The 20647-nt window shown below is 34.1% G+C and overlaps 1 protein-coding gene across 4 annotated transcripts in view; it reads left to right on the top strand.

Moving 5' to 3' along the window:
* The window catches only part of LOC122012189 (inositol hexakisphosphate and diphosphoinositol-pentakisphosphate kinase VIP1-like), a 70596-nt gene extending 50389 nt beyond the window's left edge, over nt 1–20207 (top strand). For 3 of the 4 annotated variants that reach the window (XM_042568642.1, XM_042568641.1, XM_042568644.1), the window contains 15 exons: nt 1533–1691; nt 1961–2003; nt 5255–5337; nt 5671–5733; nt 5811–5885; nt 8321–8446; nt 8688–8929; nt 9086–9130; nt 10190–10256; nt 15804–15875; nt 17718–17968; nt 18058–18115; nt 19208–19375; nt 19603–19677; nt 19785–20207. In XM_042568642.1, the coding sequence (XP_042424576.1) occupies nt 1533–1691; nt 1961–2003; nt 5255–5337; nt 5671–5733; nt 5811–5885; nt 8321–8446; nt 8688–8929; nt 9086–9130; nt 10190–10256; nt 15804–15875; nt 17718–17968; nt 18058–18115; nt 19208–19375; nt 19603–19677; nt 19785–20075 (1818 nt within the window). In that variant the 3' untranslated portion in view covers nt 20076–20207. The remainder of the gene's footprint in view (nt 1–1532; nt 1692–1960; nt 2004–5254; nt 5338–5670; nt 5734–5810; nt 5886–8320; nt 8447–8687; nt 8930–9085; nt 9131–10189; nt 10257–15803; nt 15876–17717; nt 17969–18057; nt 18116–19207; nt 19376–19602; nt 19678–19784) is intronic. The other variant, XM_042568643.1, reaches the window with a different exon arrangement.
* Nucleotides 20208–20647: the final 440 nt, after the last annotated feature.

Below are 20647 nucleotides of genomic sequence, written 5' to 3'. Positions count from 1 at the left end.
GCACAAGAATTTGATGGTCATTGGGAAGTAGGTGTCTTGTCTCATATCAGTAGCCCTGTTTTTATGATGGTCAAAGGTATGGTTTTGTGTACACTTATATTATATTATCACTTGATGAAATGAGAGGGCAGTATTGCATTTTGTTCTTAAAAAAAATTGTTGCTCAAGGAGGTCTGACGCTATTTCTTCTCGTCTATCATAACCATGAGTCTCTTTGGATTTATTTTTCTAGGTGTACTCGAACTATTTGTTTTAGTTTACTTTCTAGGAGGAAATTTATGTTTCAATATAGTGGGTGTGCTCTTTTGCTTCTTAAAAGAATATACCTCTACAAATTCTTTGAGGCTTTATCTTTTTATTTCCAAAATACTTGAACTTGCTGCTGCTTCCGAAATCTGGTAGCTGTCTTTTGGGTTTGTCCTTTAAGGATTCTTGTGTTTTACCTAGAAAATGAGGAGGATGGCTTGAGATAAAGCTCTAGCAACCTAGGAGATAGGATTGGGTGAGGCAATGCTTCTTTCTTGTGGGAAGCTTGCTAGTTGGATGAAATGTGGTCACTGTTTCTCTTTATAGTTTGCGTCTCTCCTCAGTGTATAAGTAGAGAATTCTCATCATTTAAGATCTTAAACTTGATTTTGCTTGGACCTTTTTCTGTTTCTACTGCCAACCTTAAGCAATAAGTTTTAGTATGAACTATTGATTGATTAAATCAGTTGAATAATGAGATTTTGTTGGTTCACCTTGAACCTTTTACTAAAGTGAAGAAATGCTGGCATGTTTGGACCCTGCTAACAACACTTCTACTTGTGGTCAAGTTTAGAAATTTCATTTATCTTTTGTCGTGCATACTCTAAAAATATTATATTAAGGGGCACATAAATGATTTGGATCTTTCCCTCCATTTTCAAAAATGGAAATGTCATCGTGAAGCCAAAAGAATGGTGGTTACATTAATACATTGTCATTGACAGAATGTTGAATAATTGAAATCTTTACAGATGATATTAGCCTATGAGCGTGCAGTGTTTTCATGTTTCTTATTAGTTTGGTTATTGACAGCTCATTAATCTCATAATCATTTGGAATAAATTCATTTTATTCAAAGAAAGTGATCAACCTACTACCACAAGAAGCTTGATCTTATATAATGGATGAATAAACCAGCCTATGGATTCAGAAGTTTAAATCTTGAAAACTGTGTAGTTGTATTTACTGACTGTACTTCAAAAAAGATTAGGGCAGTCCTTCTGATTCCTACCAAGACTTTTGACTCATTAAAATGATAGCTGTTACAGTTATGAAATAGTTATTTTAATAGCATTCATCTTGTCAACTGATTTCTATGAAATAAAGGTTTTTTTTCTTTCATATGAGAATATGATATAATGTTGATTCTCCCTCATGCTGCTGTACTGACTTTTCTTGACATGTAAACATATGCTTTCATTTTTGTATAATACATTCCAGAAAGGAATCAATTAACACTCAAAATTAATCAGTTTCTTTTTTAAAAATTACTGTCATGGCATCAGGGTGGCCATTTTTCAGGAATCTACCGGAAGGTGCAACTGAAACCATCAAAATGGGTCAAACTACCAAAACCCAATGCCGATTGTGAAGATGAGCGTCCTGTTGAAGCTCTCATGGTTCTGAAGTACGGTGGTGTTCTTACTCATGCTGGAAGAAAACAGGTATATACTGCAATGTCGTTTTCCAATCTGTCCCTACTATTCATGTCTTTTTCTAGTTCGGATGGAATGAGTTGAATAAGTTTTGCTGACTGTAGTTTATGTCTCTCTTAGTTGTGTTGGTTAATGGGAAGTGGTTCAATCTTTCATCTTCTTAACTATGTCCTTATAAACGCATTTCTTGAGAAATGATCATTGTTTACTTTGGGTGGTTATTCATGACTTGCTGGCTTGGTATATTTTGTTGTGACTATGCTTATTTTCTTTTCCAGGCAGAAGAGCTGGGAAGGTTCTTTCGGAACAATATGTATCCAGGTTATAATCCAGCAGCTTATGTTGTTGTTTGATTAGGTCCATAACCTCCTGGTGATTTACAATTGCAAAGTTATTCTAGTTAATACAAACCTGAGTTACAGCTTATGAAATAACGTTTAACATAAATGATGTTATTACTTGTGTTTCTTCAGTAAAATAACTAAAATGATATGTTGCTGAAAGTTGAATTGGCATGCCCAAACCACTACCAGCATCGTACATTTTAAAAGTTGAAACATATAAATTGTAGTACTACTATTTCTTTAGCTAAGTTGTTCTAGCCCTTGAAATATGCCACGGGAAATTTATATATATTTTATGATCCTTCACAAATCTTCATAAGTCGAATTGGAAAAGCTCTGGCTCATTGGTTCAGTAGGCGAATTAGTGAGTCAATTGGCCTAATTGCATATGGAACCAGAAACTGACTCCGACAAGCTAATTAGTTGGAATCGTTTGCATAACTATTGCAACAATTCCAAATATATCTAAATTTTAGAACCTAAAAATAAATTATTATTAAAAAACTAATGATGAAGTAGTTGTTGAAGGTGTAGATGTAGTTTCTATCTAAATATAGGAATATGAGTCTATGAATGAAAAAGAAAAAGAGAGAGACAAGGATGAAACTATGAAAGGATTTCACTGTAGCCTATAGGGATGTAGGTGGTGGTCGTTGGGTACATGGGGCAGTTGGAGTTAGGTGACAACAAGTCCCTTTGGCTGTTGGTCAGAGGTAGAGGTTGGCCAAATTCTAGAATTAGTAGAGGAACAGTTGAGTGGCACTGTGCGAATTGGTTTAGGGTTTTGTTAGATTTTTTTTTAATGCTATGGGTTATTGGATTTCTATATTAAAATTTTTACCATCTAATATTAGAATATAAAATGGTAATTTGAAATTTTTTGGAAGAATGACAATACCGATCTATTTTTTCATAGCGCTATGATATATATAGTTGAAAGAGAGGGATGAAATATTATTATTGTTAAGTAAAAGAACATAACTACACTTTGATACCAATCTTTGGCAAACACCATAATAGTCGATGTGAGACTCAATCATTAATTCTAAGTTCTAACACCCACATATATATTAATATGGGAAAAAAATCAAAAGGAAGTCCTATTTTTTCTGAATCATCAAAGGGGCACCCCTTTATTATTTTAATCAAAAGGGCGCCCCATTCCAAATGATAAGGTTTCCCCCAATATTTCTACCACAAGCATTAAATATGGTGTTTTGACACGTTCAACAACATTCTTGTTGTAGCAGACAGTTTCGTAGTTGCTACAACGCATACCTAACCTAATTAAAAACATTCACATTGTAGTAGCTACGATTTCATAGTTGCTATAACATGGATTCAACTTTGTTTGCATACACATTCATATTGTAGCAACTATGAAATTGTAGTTGCTACAACTATTGTAGCAGCTATAGTTTTGTAGCTACTACAATATAAATTTGACATGCTCACCTATCATTCACGTTGTAGCAACTATTGTTTCGTAGTTGCTACAATGCGCCTGTTGATGATTTAATGCATGTGGTGGGAGTTTGAGGGCAGTCATGCCATTTTACTAGGGGAGACTGGTGGGGTGGGACACCCTTTTGATAAAAAATAAAAAAGGGGTGCCCTTTTGATGATTCCAATAAAAAGGGCGCTTTTTTTATTTTTGCCTAATTAATATTAACTCCTCCCTCGTGTTGGAGTACAGACACTTGAGAACATTCTAGATGTTGTGGTGAGTGGTGAGAACATACTAGTTCGGCCCAAACTTCTCTGGCAACTCTTTTTAAAAACCAAATCTCCTATTTCAAACCAGTGATTAAGACCATACTTCTATAAATCCAATGCTGATAAAAGAATATGGAATAATATAGAATACAATGAAGATACTATTTAATAGGTTTGATGGCAAGGATACTTTTGACCGATGTTGATGATTTATAAAAAAAATAATTAAGTTGGTTTGATCTTCAGAAGATTTGATATATGCTTGCTCAACATTCTTTGATTTGAAAGTATCATTGGATACTGAAATTTGCAAAGATGAAGTGCCAAAATTAAGCTATAAAAGATTGCAAAGAAAAATAAAATTAGAGTTCTAGTATTTATTTTGGTCCTGAGTTAGTATTGAGAAGGAGACTAGACAAGTTCAATATTTACATTGAGAGGTGAGAAAGAAACGACAGATAGGAGACTTTGTAACTAAGCAAGTTCTGATATTTACTTGTGCGAGAAGAACTTAAGTTTTACAGACCAACGAAATTAGGATTCTAACATCTACTTTCAAAGGGGTGTTAGCGGAGAGAAATGTTGGAGAATACTCATTTTTCAGTTATTTTACTTCAGACAGGAAGAACATATTAGGAGAGATATATAATGGTGAAAAAATCTGCCACCTCCCCTTTTTATTTAGGAATCTGTATTCTTTTTTTTTTCAAATCTATTTTATTAGTATCTTCTCCTTTGAAAAAGCTGATGTGACCTGCCTTTTTTACTACTTTAGTCATTATTTTGACCTTGGAAGATATATACATACATATATATATATATATATATATATATATATATATATATATATATATATATATATATATATATATATATATATAAAACTTATGCTTTACTTGGATCAGGTTCTTTGAGTAGTCCTGGGATTGGCTGGGTAATGGTGGGCTTAGTAACCCTCCATTAGGTTGTCTTGGGAGTTTGCTTTGGTAGCTGATAACTTGGTGATAGGATAATATAGGAAATCTAGACTTGGGTCTTTCTCGATTTGCGTTTGGATGGCTTGGACTACTTATCAAGGCCATATTGTGCCATCCTATGTTCCTTTTTGGCCAGTAATGATCAAGGTGGCTAATTGGTCTATCGGTGGAGTCGCTAGTTGTAAAAGTTTTGTTGCAAACTGCACAAAGTGCTCGATGATTTTTTAGCCAATTTCACAGGTTCCAGTCATAAGGGTGGAAACTATTTGAAACTTGGTTGTCATCATTTGTGATCAAGTGTAATGAGAATCTGCGGATTTCTGCAAGCAACAAAATATAAAATGAGTTAGGAGATATGTACAACATTGAAGCATTTTTTTTCCCAATGAATTAAACTATTGTGTGAAATTATTTTCTGATATATTTGAATGCAAACATTGTAGCTACTGTTTTCGACTGCATTGTCTATAATTTCATTATGAGCTAGGATTTTCAGAGATCTGATGATTGAACACTAATTTTCTGTAATGTTTAGGTGAAGGAACAGGCCTACTCCGTCTTCATAGTACTTATCGACATGATCTAAAGATTTATAGCTCAGATGAGGGCCGTGTTCAGGTATTCTTTGGTTGATTAAATAAATTTCTGTTCTTTCAGTAGTAGCTTGGGCTAATGGTAAGTGAGATCCGAGGACTCTCTATTAATGTACGGGGAAGTTAGATCGACAGGATTTTCTGCTAATGAACGGGGGTTCAAATTCATATGACAACATTATTGGTAGAGATTTAACTTTGTTGTTCCTACTCCAAATGGAGTATAGTTTCACATCCAATGTGGTGTGCGTAAAACTCATGGTTAAGATAAAAAAATCTATTCTGCTACCATTGATCTTTCTTGATAATTCTTAATTTTTGTAAAAGCAGTTATTTTCATGAACCAATTTCTTCGCAGATGTCAGCAGCAGCATTTGCAAAAGGCCTTCTTGATCTAGAGGGACAGTTAACACCGATTCTGGTTGATATATAGCACTGTGTTTAGCTTGTTAAAAATATGTTGCATTGGATGACATATGAAAGTCTTTGTTGCCCTAGGTTTCACTTGTTAGTAAAGACTCTTCAATGTTGGATGGACTAGAAGATGCCAGCAGTGAGATGGAAGAAGCTAAGGTTGGTTATGCCCTACATATGATAATTTTGTATTTGTAAGACTATAATCCACGTCTATCTCAATTGAAATGAGAATTATAAATAAACTTATGGATTTGAGGGTTTCTTGGTTGATTCTAGGATTTCCTCAGCATGAAAGTTTCTTCCTTTTGACTATCGATTATCATCCTTGTTTAATTGATGAATGACGGAACCTTTTCAATTATACTGACATATACTTCTTATTTGTTGTCAGCATGGATCTGTTGAACTTACATTTCTTTCTTAACGCTTAAGTAAGGAATTCTTTTCTTCCAACTCCCAGATTCTGTATTAGCTCGAGATTCTGGAAACTTCGTTATATGCTCCTTCAACTAACTTTGATATGAGAAAAACATCATTTTAGAAGTTATGTTGTGTTTGATGCTCTGATCATTTTAAGTTGAATACCAATGGAACTTTTGATGTCAAACAAATTCAGTACCTGAGGCCAAGACACATAGATGTGTTGAAGGAGTTAGGTACTAGTTGAAGGAGTTAGATGTTTAGATGTGTTGGTTTTGTAACTAAGTGAAGGAGTTAGAAATCTAGGATTTCATCAATAGCCTAAGTTTCATAAACCTTACTTTTCAAGGTCAAGGTTAGCTTTATTAAATTCATCAGTGTAAGAAGATTTCCAAATTATCTAAATATAAAGAATCCTTGAAATAATTTAATTTTCACATGAAAAATTCTTCTGAATTCTCAATGTTGGTTCAGTGAATTATCAGATTAAAATATATCCTTGTCATATATGAATATGATATACCTGAGTCGAGACATTTTTTATCGGAGCTAATCCTTGCATTATTTTTATTTTTTTTTATAAGAGATAATTATGATTCTCTTGTAAGGATTAAATGTTTGATAAAACAAGTCTATTGAACTAGCTTCTCTCCTCTCATTATCTGTCAAGTGTCATACACCAAACTTGCCCATGATCAGATGCATAAAACTGCCGTTGTCATCTATGATTATTGATCTTGGAACTTCACTTTTTTTTTGTTCCCTAATCATGCATTGATTATTGATGCTGGACTTTGCACTAGAATCAACTTTTTTTATAAAAAAGAACTCACCTAAACAACATCAATTATATTTTATTAGCATATCTACAATTCTTATATTTCATCTTTCATCTCTATTCACGTGCCTAAACACTAATATTGACTTTTTTTTTCCAAGAACTTAGCTAGACAAGTTCAATTATATATAATTAGCACATCCACTGATTTTATATTTGTATCTTCACTCTGCACTCACATGCCTAAATCAAGGATTAAAATACCGTGCCAAACCGGTTGAAACGGATGAAACATCTCGTTCCGCCCGCCAATCGGCACGACCCCAGTACTAGGCCCCGCGGCAGTAAAGAGGTGTCGCGCGACCCCGTAGTCGCAGCGGAGGGGTCGCGCGAACTCGGAGGCCGCATTGTCGCGCGACTTTCTCAAGCAACGAGTCAGTGTTTTTTTAATTAAAACTTTGGTAAATTGTTTTATAACTCCTAGCTATGATATGGATAATATAAAAAGGGTTTATTAAACCCTAATAAAATTATCTAATTAATTTATTTTAATTCTAAAAAAATATAATAAAATTTTTATTTATTTATTTATCTATTTTCATATTTATCTCCGAATTATTTTTATATTTTAAATATTTATGTTAAATATTTTACTTTTAATTAATATATTATATATTTAAAAAATACCAAAACTATATCGGCACAGTTTGATACGATACCGAAACTGAAACGTCCCCTAAGCTAACTTAATTGAGTCATTTTTTTTTCAGATATCTCGAACATAGAAGCACTTGAATCCATATATAAATCCCGAATTTGTCGAAAGTACCCAAATAGTTCTCAAAACAGTTAACCACTAGTAAACATTAAGTACTGGTCACCAAGGTCCAGAATTTATACTTACTAAAGAAAACCTCTAAATAATACGGAACATGAATTGGAAGGTCTTTGGGTTGTACTGCCTCTATCCCAAGCCTGATCTCTGGTTGAAGTCTCTTGTCACATGCGTCTCCTCTTCCGCAACAATCAAAACTATGAGTCTAAAGACTCAGAAATGCTATAATTATTTATTTATCGTTTCTCATTATTTTTTCTTATTTAAATTAAATGATTTATTTAGCCGGTTTTGGGACACTACAGAAATTGTATCATTCCGATCCAGGACCAAAACCTCGGTACGAGTCGAGATTTTAAATGATGGCCTAAATATTTAAATATTTTGTTGAAATGTTAGGTTCTCACTATAACAAATTTGTATTTGGTTGCAAGTTCTCTTCATGTGAACCTTTTTCTGTATATGACTAAAGACTCATGCTCACGCACATATTCTCAGACATGTAATAGAAATGGATTAGTTTTTTAGTTTAAATATTTTTTTTCTGGTATTATGCAGGCTAAATTACATGCAATTATTACTTCAGAAGGAAAAACTTTAAATGGAAATATGTCTGGTGGGCCTTTATGGATGGTTGATGGAGCTGGTGTGCCTGATAATGCATCCCAACTTCTTCATTCTTTGGTATGTTTTTAGGGTGTCTACTTGCCTGTGTTGTCCTTCTGAGTCTTTTTTCCTTGAACTAGGACTGGACTCAATGAAGGGTTACTCCCACCCTTCCCAAGTTTAATCTTGAAATATTAATACCTAAATGAAAGATATCTTTCATCTTTTTGGACAGAATGTGACTGAATCTTCTTCATCTTCTTAATAGTCTGATGAACTCTTCCTTGAATAAGAGGGAATTACTATGAATTTTTAATAGGTTAATTTGACAAAGAAGATAACTGCAAAAGTGAAGCTGCTAGCTGAAGAAGAAGATGAGAAGCTTTCTGTTACAGCTTCATCCACTGTGCTACCCCATTATGACCAAGCAAAAGCCTTTGGAAAAACAACCATTGATATAGCTCGTATAGCCGCTGGTTTGCCTTGTGGTAGCGAAAGCTTCCTTTTGATGTTTGCACGTTGGAAGAAGCTTGAGAGAGACTTGTATAATGAAAGAAAAGAGTATGGATCATTCTGAACTCAAATAAGTCTATATTACCTATATGATCATTTATAAAACTTCGTAAAATACCTCTCCTCACATTTGGCAACTCAGTAAATGAATCAACACAAACTCTGTCATTGAATATGAAAACGATTTATATTTATTTCCTGCAGGCGATATGATGTTACACAGATTCCTGATGTTTATGACTCTTGCAAGTGAGTATTTAAATTCATTTGAATATTATACTATCATCATCGGTTCTGCAGTTACTCCAACAACTATGGCCTATTAATCATCTTATCAACTCAGAAGCTTAATATTTCAAAATATTGGTTGTTATTTCGTGAAAACTGAAAACTCCAATAAACCTGAACATTTTCACCCTTGCATCTGGCACCTTCAAAGTCAAAAGATGGTCTCTTGATGCTGATGGTGCTCTTTGTGCGAATGAGATTCTTGTCTGTGTGCGTTAGCTTGGTGTTCTGACATTCTGTCAGCCAATATTCTCTCTATAACAAACAGTGTGCAGGTGGGCCTCTATTATTTGTTGGGAGACTGAATATTTCAATTGATGCTGCCCTACTAATCTTGTTATCTAGTGAGACCATGTTGATGACATGCTTCACATTATCTCTGTTGTGCGGATCATGGTCCTCTATCTCTCCCAAGTATTCAGCTTGATCAGTCTCTCTTTTGAACGACTAATTGAATCCAATACAGCTAGCTTACTAGCCTTATCATCCAGAAATATGGCAAAGACAGGGAAGTCAAAATAAAAGGTTGCCAACCTTATTTATCTCTGTCTCCTATGATGCCATCATCATAACACTTGAATACCTTCTCCTGGAGAGAGAGAGAACAGGAGGAACTGAGGAAGGTCACTCCATGCCTTAACCATAGGCTTAAGCCAATGGTAGTGTCCTCTTCTTAATTGGGGTTTCACCATCACAAAATGTCTAAGGGTGGGATTATAACAATCCTGGACTGTTACATTTTGGTTGATTCGTTAAACATGGATGGTTATGATTAGAAAACCGTTGCAACATTTAACAAAATTGTTTTCGACCACGAACATGTTGGTCACATACAACTTGGTAATGCTACATTTGAAGATAATGCTATTATGCTGTTCAATTTTTCACATTAGTTTATCTTTAGATGGTTTCTGCTACAGTAGAATTGGTTTATTCCTGCATTAAAAGAGCATATATTCATGAAATTTATTTGAATTCTTATGTTGGAAATATTTGCATATCAATTTTACTCCATTGCAGATATGACCTCCTTCATAATGCTCACCTTAATCTTGAAGGTTTGACTGAGCTCTTCAGAGTTGCTCAGGTATTTCATTCTTCTTTGCATAGTCTATCAAAAGTACAGTTTATCGACCATGTTAGTGTATGTATAAATTATGATATGATGGAAAGACATTGGTAAGAATTGGAGTAGCCATCATATAAATGTTACGAAGTGAAGATTGACTTATGGTCTCCCATATTTAAGATGAATTGAATCCCAAATTAGGATCCAATTTAATTAGAACCATAATTTATCATTTAACCTTGAAAGTTTGAAAAATTTTATATTAGTCTAAATGTTGTAAAACAACAACAACTAAGTTTTATCCCACTAGGTGGGGTCGGCTATATGGATCTTTCTACGCCTTTGGGCTTTATCCCCTTCTATATCATCATTTATATTTAAATAAATTTTATCTTATTTTATTATTGCTAACCAAGTTTTTTTGGTCTTCCTCTTCCTATTTGATGTGTGTATTTGTCTTAATTTTACATCGCCTAACTGGAGCATTTATTGATCGACTAGTACATATTTGTACTATCTTAAACGCATCTCTCGAAGTTTTCCCTCAATAGACTTTCTCACTAATACTCTCATTTCTTATTCTGTCTATTCTTGTATGTTTATACATCCACCTTAACATCCTTATCTCTGCAATTCTCATTTTCTTCTCATGTGCTCGAGTCATTGCGCAATATTTAACATCATATAACGCAGCAAGTCTAACCAGTCATTTTATAAAACTTCCCTTTAAGTTTTAGAGGTACTTTACGATCACATTAAACACCCGACGCTTTCCTCCATTTCAATCATCCTGCTTGTATTCTATGTAAGACATTTCTTTCAATTCCACCATTATTTTACAAAAATGATCCTAAATACTTAAAACTCGGGAGCTTGTTATCTCCTATCTTAATAATTGTCTCATTACATCTAATATGCTAAACTTAAATTTCATATATTCTTTCTTTACTTTACTAAGTTTAAAACCTTTCACTTCTAATATTTCCTGCCAAGATTCTAGTTTAGCATTTGCTCTTTCACATGTCTCATCTATCAAAACAATGTTATCTACAAACAACATACACCAGCTTTAATGTGTCAAGTGAGTTCGCCCATAATTAGTGTAAAAAGATAGGGACTTAGAGCTGATCCTTGATGTAACCCTATTTTCATTGGAAATGTTTCAGTTACTCGGCCTGAAGTTTTTATACTCATCGTTACATTCTCATACATATCCTTAATTAGTTTAATATATGTTGCGCTAACACCTTTTCGAGAATTCTTCATATAACTTCTCTAAAGACTATCATAAGTTTTTTCTAAGTCAATGAATACCGTGTAGATCTTGTTTTTCTCTCGATATTTTTCAATTATTTGTCTAAGAAGATATATAACTTCTATTGTCGATCTTCCAGGTATGAATCCAAATTGATTTTCGATCACCGTGGTCTCCTTAATCTTTTTTCTATTATTTTTTTTTTTAAATTTCATGGTATGACTCATTAGTTTAATATTCCTATAGTTTGTACAATTTTGTACGTCTTATTCTTATATAAGGGAACTCAACATTTTTTTTCATTTTCAATATCATGTTAAATAATTTTGTAAGTCATTCAATACCTTGTTTCCCTAGGCGTTTCCATACCTCTATCGAAATATCATCTGATCCAATGACTATTCTATTGTGTATTCCATTTAAAGTTTGTTCTACTTCTGAAGTTTAAATTTTACGATAAAAATTTAAATTTCTATACTCATTTGACCTGCTTAAATTATCCAAGTTAAGTTAGTCATCTAAACATTCATTAAAAAATTGATGAAAATATATTTTTCACTGCTCTTTTATTTCTCCATCGTTTACTAGTACCCTATTGCATTAATCTTTAATACATTTTAGTTTGATAAGATCTCATTTTAGTTATTCTATAAATATCTTGTTCCCCTTCTTTTGCATCCAATTTTTCATTCTTTGTTTCATTCATTGCTTTCTTAGCATCTTTCTTGGTTATTGTATATTTTTTAAAATTTTCCTCGTTCTTATAAATATATAATTTCTTATATGTTGTTCGTTTTTCTTTTATTTTCTCTTGTATTTTCTCATTCTAACACCATGATTCCTTATTTGGTGATGCATGCCGCTTTGATTCACCGAGTACACTCTTAGCTACTATTGTTAACTTTATTACCATCTTATCTCATGTCGTATTAGATTCACCGTATATTTCATCTAATGTTTGTATTCCTACCTTCTCCTAAATATGTTTTGCTTTCTATCATTTAACTTCTATCACTTAATTCTAGGTAGGGCTGTAAATGAGCCGAGTGAGCCGAGCTTTACGGTGTTCAAGCTTGTTTGATAAGGTGATTGAGCTGAGCTGAGCTGAGCCGAGTTTAAAATGAACCAAACTTTTGAAATGATTGTTCAAGCTTGGCTTGGTTTATTTTTTATGAGCTTGAGCTTGTTTGAAGCTTGGTTCGTTTAGATGCTATCGAGCTCTCAATTCAAGCTTAGCTTGAGCTTGGTTCAAGCTTGGCTTAAGCTTGATGCGAGCTTGGTTCGTTTTGATGTTATCAAGCTCTCAATTCAAGCTTGTTTGATTGTTTGAAACTTTTAGTTATTTGATTGGTTATTGAGCTTGATAATTTAATCTTATTTGTTTATTTTATTTTATTATTTATTTAGCATATTGAAAAGAGTTTTATTAATAAATATGGTTCGTGAATATTGTTCATGAACAGTAACGAGCTGAACATATATATGTTCAAGCTTGTTTGTTTAGTTTAATGAGCTGTTTAAGCTTGTTTGTTTAATTAATCTTGTGTATATTGAATGAAAATAAACAAGCTCTTACCGAGCCAAACACCAAACTTGCTCACGAACGCTTGGTTCATTTACAGCCCTAATTCTAGGAGTCGTATATATTTTCCTCCTATTAATATTATGTTTGAGGCGTAAATCCAATACTACTAATCTATGTTGGGTAGTTAAATTTTCTTTTGGGATGACTTTACAATATTTACAAATCTTTCTATCTTTCTTCCTAACAATAAGAAAGTTAATTTGCGATTTATTATTCCCACTTTTGACCAAGTGTTTTTTTTTTAAAAATGTATTAACTAATATAAGGTTATATGCTATCGCAAAATCCAATATAGTTTTCCCTTCTTTTTTTGTTCCAAACCTATAAACCCATGTACCCTCTCATATTTCTCACTTTTCACTCTGACATGCCTATTTAGATCGTCTCATATTAAAATCATTTCATTAGCTGAATATTTTGTAATACTTCATCTAGGTCATCTCAAAATCTTGATTTGAGAGTTTCATCTAATTCTACTTAAGGTGCATATATGTTAATTATATTCATAGATTCTTTCACCACTCTCCTTTTCTAACTACTCCAACAACTTCATTATTTAACTAACTATGTACAATAATACCCACATCATTTCTTATTTTATTATTTCTTGTGTACCATAACTTAAAACTCGAGTTTTCTATCATTTTTGCCAACTTGCCTACCCATTTTGTCTCTTGTACACATAAAATACTAATTCTTCTTCTAATCATCGCATCTATTACCTCCATTGATTTACTAGTGAGGGTTCCTATGTTTCATGTTCTAAATCTTAGACTATTAGTTTTTCTATAATATTTGTTCTTATTCAACCTATGGTGTGAGAACTCTTATTTAACACAACATCCAAGTTCTCATGGAGATGCCCTTGCCAATACGTTATGGTTGGACCTTACAATGCGAACTCATATATTTAGCATTAGAATTTAGAGATGTAGTGATCCTTGCCAAGACGTTACAGTCGGATCCTGTAATGCGTTCCTTCCGACGAATAACCTAGCATTAGCATAATAGTTTAATGAATTCATTCATTGAACATTTGCCTTAGTTGTAACTTTAGCTGGTAACCTAACGTAACTCTCCTCCTTTATCCGGGCTTGAGACTGGTCACGAAATATTGTCATGCTCCATATGCTAGCCACATGCGTCCCATCTCTACCTTCTGGTTTGTCTTCATTGGTGACCTTAGCACTCTCTAGTTGGCGCCTCTTCCAAGAAATCGACCATCTCTTCTAGATTCTATCCAACACCTATTGCAATACAACTTAAAGGGTAGATTGCAATCCAATTGTAAGTGTTTCAAATTCAGTATAAGACACAATCCAATCATTTGTTTGATTTACTCAAGTATAAATAACCATAACCAAAATATAAGCATTGAAAGTGTATCGACATGATACAATACAGTACTGAAAACATATTATTTCGTCAGAGACCAAAACTTTAAACCTTGAGCATGTCAACAAGCTTAAGTGGCAGAGAGTCATTTGTACTTGTAGGATATACATGCAGAGACTAAACTTCAGTGGATAGAATGGGAAGAGGAAAACAAGGAGGATGTCTGGTAGTTGGTGGTGCAAATAAGTAGGGAGAGAAACCAGGAGTAAAGGGAGGAGGATATTCAGGAGAAAAGGTGAAATTTGGTTTCTTGAGAAGATTAGTCATATCAATAAACTCAACTGACATATATGTGAAGGATCAAAAAGAATTTAGATATCTCCACAATGGTATGATATTGTCCACTTTGGACCTAAGCTCTCATAGTTTTGCTCCTAGGTTCTACCCAAAAGGTCTCATGCCAATGGAGATATCTTTTTCTTATAAACTCATGATCTTTCCCATATGCTTTTGGAACTATGTTTGCAACCTTGTAATCCCAATAATCCCCCTCTCAAACAAAGGACCACGCCCCCCTTAAGCATCGGATCACTCTTGACTTGCTCAGGGCCTCCCCTTAAGCATTAGGTCACTGGCCTGCCTCTCCTACTTCGTTCAAGGTTTCACCCACATGGTTCAATCTTGGATCATGGCTCTGGCTCGTGCTTCTTCCGCCGGCTAGTCTGGTGAAGAGCGACCTCACTCTGATATCAATTGAAGGAACGAAAAGAATTTAGATATCTCCATAATAGTATGATATTGTTTACTTTGGGCTTAAGCTCTACCCAAAAGGCTTCATGTCAATCGAGATATCTTTTTCTTATGAACCTATGATCTTTCCCATGCGTTTTTAATGTGGAACTATGTTTGCAACCTTGCAACCCTAACAATATGATTTGTATTTATAGACTTCATCACCACCAGCTGTAATTCCGCATATGAATATGGCCCAGGATTGCAGGGAGGGAACTTCAGTGAGGTGAATGGGATGGACTGAGATTGTCAATGTATTGAATACTGGATAGATTGGCTACCTGTTTTGATAGGTTCTATATATGGAGTAGCTACCTGTTCCGGTGTTTCCTCATTACTTTCAGCTTTCAATAGCAATTAGTTATTAAAGCTATGTAACCTACACCCAACAAATTGTTACCTTTTATTTCATCTAGACTGCATTTAACTTCCTCAGTGACAATAAAGAGAAAAAAAAAACTTTTTCATTAGTCTTCTTCTCATAAATGAATCTCCTTCGTGAGGGAGGGATTGCTGAACAAACAAATACAATGTAGGCTTTTCTATTTCACTAAAGAATAATAACAAGTTTCTCATTTCCTGGTTTATTGTTTTTCAGTTGCTTGCTGATGGTGTTATTCCAAATGAGTATGGGATAAATCCAAGGCAGAAACTGAAAATTGGCTCAAAGGTACGGACCACTTATGTCATTTTGTATTGTTCAACAAGCTCATGTTGTTGTAATTCAAAAAAAAAAAAAGAAATTGACCTGTAGATGCTTTTTCTCAATAATTATTTTTGGACTTTTTTTTCATTATGTCATTTTGCCTCAACTGTAACTGTTGCATAAGAATTATAAAATTTTTGACAACATCCAGTATATTCAAAACCAGCATTTTCTTGCATTTAGACCTTTCATTTCTCATTGGAACAGGAGGGCTCTGGAATAATGAAATAGGATGCTTCTGAGTTAAAAACTGAAGGTTGTTGGGTAAATCTCACTTAATAAAAAACCAATTATTTTCAAAGTACAAGCAATTGGTAAAACACATGTTTGAGACTCTTGCTTGTTTTCTATCTGGCATAATTTGACGAGTACTTTATCAGTTCTGCTAAAGGAATTGGAGCATTTGAGGTAGCATGTTGAAAATTCTTTTTCACTCACTTATCTGGCTTATAATAGATTGCCTTTTTAGAGGGAGCGGGTTATCAATCATAAAGGTTAGTGATGCTTTACTGGTACGAACCTAGTCCATCTCCTGGAGGTGAAGGAAACTAGTCTCCACAAGTAAAGCAACAAAAGAATATATCAAATGGACTCACAACTTGGTCCCAGTTACATTGGAAGGGGAAAAGCACTTGGTGGAAGGATATAAGGGGTTAGGAAGGAAAGATCTTTATGGAAGGAAGCAAGGAGCCAGGACTCAATTGGATTCAGGATCCCACCTAAATGAAAGAATGCAAAGACTCAAGCATATAAATCATGCCCTCATAAGTCAAAGGAAGACTAAACAATTAAGAATTAGTAGTATTTTTTGCCTATAAAATTAAATATATAGTATTGAAAAAAAATTAAGCAATAGCGAATTTTATTTCCTATTCTATGTTCATTGTTCTCTCTCCTTGTGTGCAATCCTCTCTCTCTCAACTCTCCCTCTTTTCTTCTCTCTCCTTCTTAATTCTTTCTGCTTCCCTCCTGTCGAACAATCTTCCTCCCTGCTGAATCACCATTCGCTCATGTACTTGATCTCGTCAACTATTATCTGTATCAATTGATATCAGAGCCAACTATTGGTATCAAAGACATGTTAAAAATTTTCAAGATGCAGGAAAATATTGCTGAACCGCAGGCTCAACTGGCTGCAATGATGAGGAAACACAATCAACTATTATCTGTATAAAAACTTGATCTTAGAAAACTAAAATTTGTACAGTCCATAAACATTTTATGCAATAAGAAAAAGACCAACTCTGTTAGTGAAATCACAAGAACTCAACATTTGCATGCAAATACTTGCAGGAACTTGATGATCTATGAAAATGTTATACTGCTAAAACATGAGGTGCTTGAACAACATTATCTATGCAATTTGTTTGAGTAAAGGACACATTTTGTATATTTGGTGATAATGTTACCGTATGTAACAAGGCGTGTCTAGAAAGAGAATACCGTCCAGTTCTCCCAGCAGAAGTGTTTCTTACAAGTTATAAGTTTGTTATTTGTGAGTTACTGGCATGATGTCATGGAGTCAGTATATGATGTTTTTTCTTTCATTGTTGAAGAGGTTGCGTTGAGAGTTGATGAAGAGGTTGTGAGATTAGCTATCCTACTGTTTGCAAGAGAGTTGATAAAAAAAATAAATCATATGAAGGCATCATCAACCATTTAGCATACTATGTTCAATTGTCCGTTACAATTGCTAGATACTTTCTCCTCAACATGCACATAAAAAAAGGTGGTCTGCAGTTTATTTATTTGAATGCTACAATATAGTATATGCACTATTGTCACAGTCATTATTTTGTTCTTCAGATTGCACGTCGTTTGCTGGGTAAAATCTTAATTGACTTGCATAATACTCGAGAAGAAGCAATTGATGTTGCTGAACCAAAAAGCAGTCAGGAGACAACAACAACGTTCCCAAAGACAAGGAAGGAAGAGCGAGACCAAGCTAGGCCTTTGAACAGGAATGAAGATCTAAGAAGAACTAGCTCAACTAGTGAAAAATCAATAGACCAAGATGATGATGATGATAGAGAGACCAAATATCGCTTAGATCCAAAGTTTCTATCACATGCTCATTGTCTGCTATCAACTATGTTTAACATTATAATTGGCATGCTAAATTGGTCTATTTTCCATTCTGTTTCAGATATGCTAATGTGAGAACACCTGAACGACATGTTCGTACAAGGCTTTATTTCACATCGGTGGGTGCATTCTTCCCATTTATGCCATTATGAGCTAATATTATGTGTTCATCACGAAACTTGTTCGATGTAATTTGGGTATTTTGGTACATTCCAAACATGTCTCCAAGATGAAATTATATTTAGTGCATATAGCTTCAAATTGGTTAAGTTCCAGGTTTAAAATGTCAATTTTGGTCACTTATCAAAATGGTTTTGTTCCATTGTTAACCTGTGCTGTCAAACTATAGAGGTTGGCACATGTACGTAGTAATGGTAGAGGGAGAATAAGAGGGGGAAAAAAGAGGGAGAATCAGCATGATAAGAGGAGGAGAAGAATAGGAAGAGAAGGAAATCACATGTACCAGTAGTTGTTTTTTTTTCCTGGAAACATTGCATGCTCGTTCTTCCCATCTGCCTTGTTAGACTTAATACAGTCCTGTTGAGATCGCCTTTGCACTATCATCAGTAACATGAAATGGTGTATCTGAGGTGGTGCCACATTCTGATATTGTTCATGATAGGTCTCACCTGTAACAGGCAAAATGGTCACATCACATTCTAAACTATGATTTAGCCATCCTTTTGGGGTGATCAGGAGGGTGAGCAATAGAATCTTTTTGGTGCTTCTTGTACCTGCTATTTTGATAAACCAATAGAGATGTACTGGTTCATAGAATGGCTGTACAGATTATCCCTCCCCAAACTCAATGGTGAGGATTTTATGTGAGATATCCTGTTTCTCTATCAAGCATGCAACCTCGGTTTGTGCATCTATGAATATTTTTGCAGAACATAAGAACCTTGTTTTTGATGAAATAGTGAAGGTAGTCGAATGGCCGGATGGCCAGATGGCCTTCTCTCAAATCATCCGTAGTTATATTCCATGGTTTTCAAATACTAGCTTGGATAAGGTTTGAAATTTGAATTGAAAAGTATAGTTATTTTCAGGCTCTATATTTAACAATATTGAATTTATAATCAAATGATGTAATGCTATCATCTTTTTTCTTAGAATGTTTGCATTTTTGTTCATAAATGTATCTACAAGTGCATTATGTCCAGTTATTGTGTTTTAACTATCCTCTTTGATTGCTGTTGTGTTGATTTCAGGAATCACACATACATTCTTTAATGAATGTACTTCGATATTGCAACTTAGATGAGTCCCTGCAAGGAGAGGATAGCCTTGTCTGCAATAGTGCACTAGATCACCTACACAAGACCCGGGAACTTGACTACATGAGCTACATAGTTTTCAGAATGTTTGAGAATACTGAGGTACAATAGTTAGTCCAAATTGACAGTTTACTTGTTAACAATTTTCCTACTTGATTCGAAGGTCTTAAAGATGTACTGATTGTGTTGTACTAGATAGACACGTTAGAGTTACTTTCTTGTTCAGAATGTCAGGAAAGGTGACATTCTTTTAGAATAAGTCAGCTGCCATCTAAGATTGGTGTTACAAAGAAATTCCTCGTGTCCTGTCATTTATCATTGAATTTCAGGTAGCATTAGAAGATCCAAAAAGATTTCGGATGGAGATGACATTTAGTAGAGGTGCAGATTTAAGCCCCCTGGAGGTAATATTTTTTTTTCATGTTTAATTGCGGTACGACTGTAACAGAGTCCGATAATATTCAATGTGATTGTTTGTTTTAATATTATCATTTTTCCTGGCATGACGAAGAATCATGATGGGGATGCTGCTTTGCTTCATCAAGAACATACTCTCCCTATAATGGGCCCAGAGAGGATGCAGGAAGTAACATCCTACCTGACATTAGACCAATTTGAGAGAATGATCGGTCCGTTTGCCATGCCGGCTGAGGATTTCCCACCGCCTACAACTCCACAGGCATTTTCAGGCTACTTCACGAAGAGTTCTGGAGTACTAGAGCGTTTAGTTAATTTGTTTTCCTTCCATAAAGGCTCCACCGCAGCTGCTGCCTCCAGCACCAATAATAATGTAAAACAGTGAAGCATGTTTTACGTAATTCTCCTTTTACCAATCAGTACATCTTTATACTGGAAACGGGCAGGATTATTGCGCGCTTCAGTTAGAAAAAAATTGGCGTTTGGTTATTAGTTGGCAAATTAGTTTTGTTTCCATTGACTATTCCACTTATATTTTGATTTCATAGCATCGTTAAGACTGAATTCCATGATGTCATGACAACTTAGATAGTTTTTTTGTCATTCAATTTATTCAAAAAATACAATGAAAACCCAAGAAAAAAAGAAATAATATTTTTTCCTATGCCGAACTGTTGATGATCCCGTGTAAGGAGAGTTAAAGAACTTGAAAATATGATGCAAAGGATTACCATATCTATGTCTAAATTTTCATCTGAAGGGAAAAACAATTTCTTTTTGTTTACTAATTATCGAGGGTATCTACACTTAAACTATTTATTGAACTCAGTTAACAGCAGTTAAAGATTTAACCTTAATATTTTTTATTTTTTATTTTTTATATTTATTCAATAGATAAAATTTATATTATTTTTTTTATCTTTAACATGAATAGTTAAAGATTATTAAATTTTATAA

This window comes from Zingiber officinale, chromosome 8A, assembly GCF_018446385.1.
Source record: "Zingiber officinale cultivar Zhangliang chromosome 8A, Zo_v1.1, whole genome shotgun sequence".
Taxonomy (NCBI): Eukaryota; Viridiplantae; Streptophyta; class Magnoliopsida; order Zingiberales; family Zingiberaceae; genus Zingiber; species Zingiber officinale.
The sequence above is the reverse complement of the archived record's forward strand: the minus strand, read 5'-3'. Positions and strand labels throughout refer to the sequence as shown.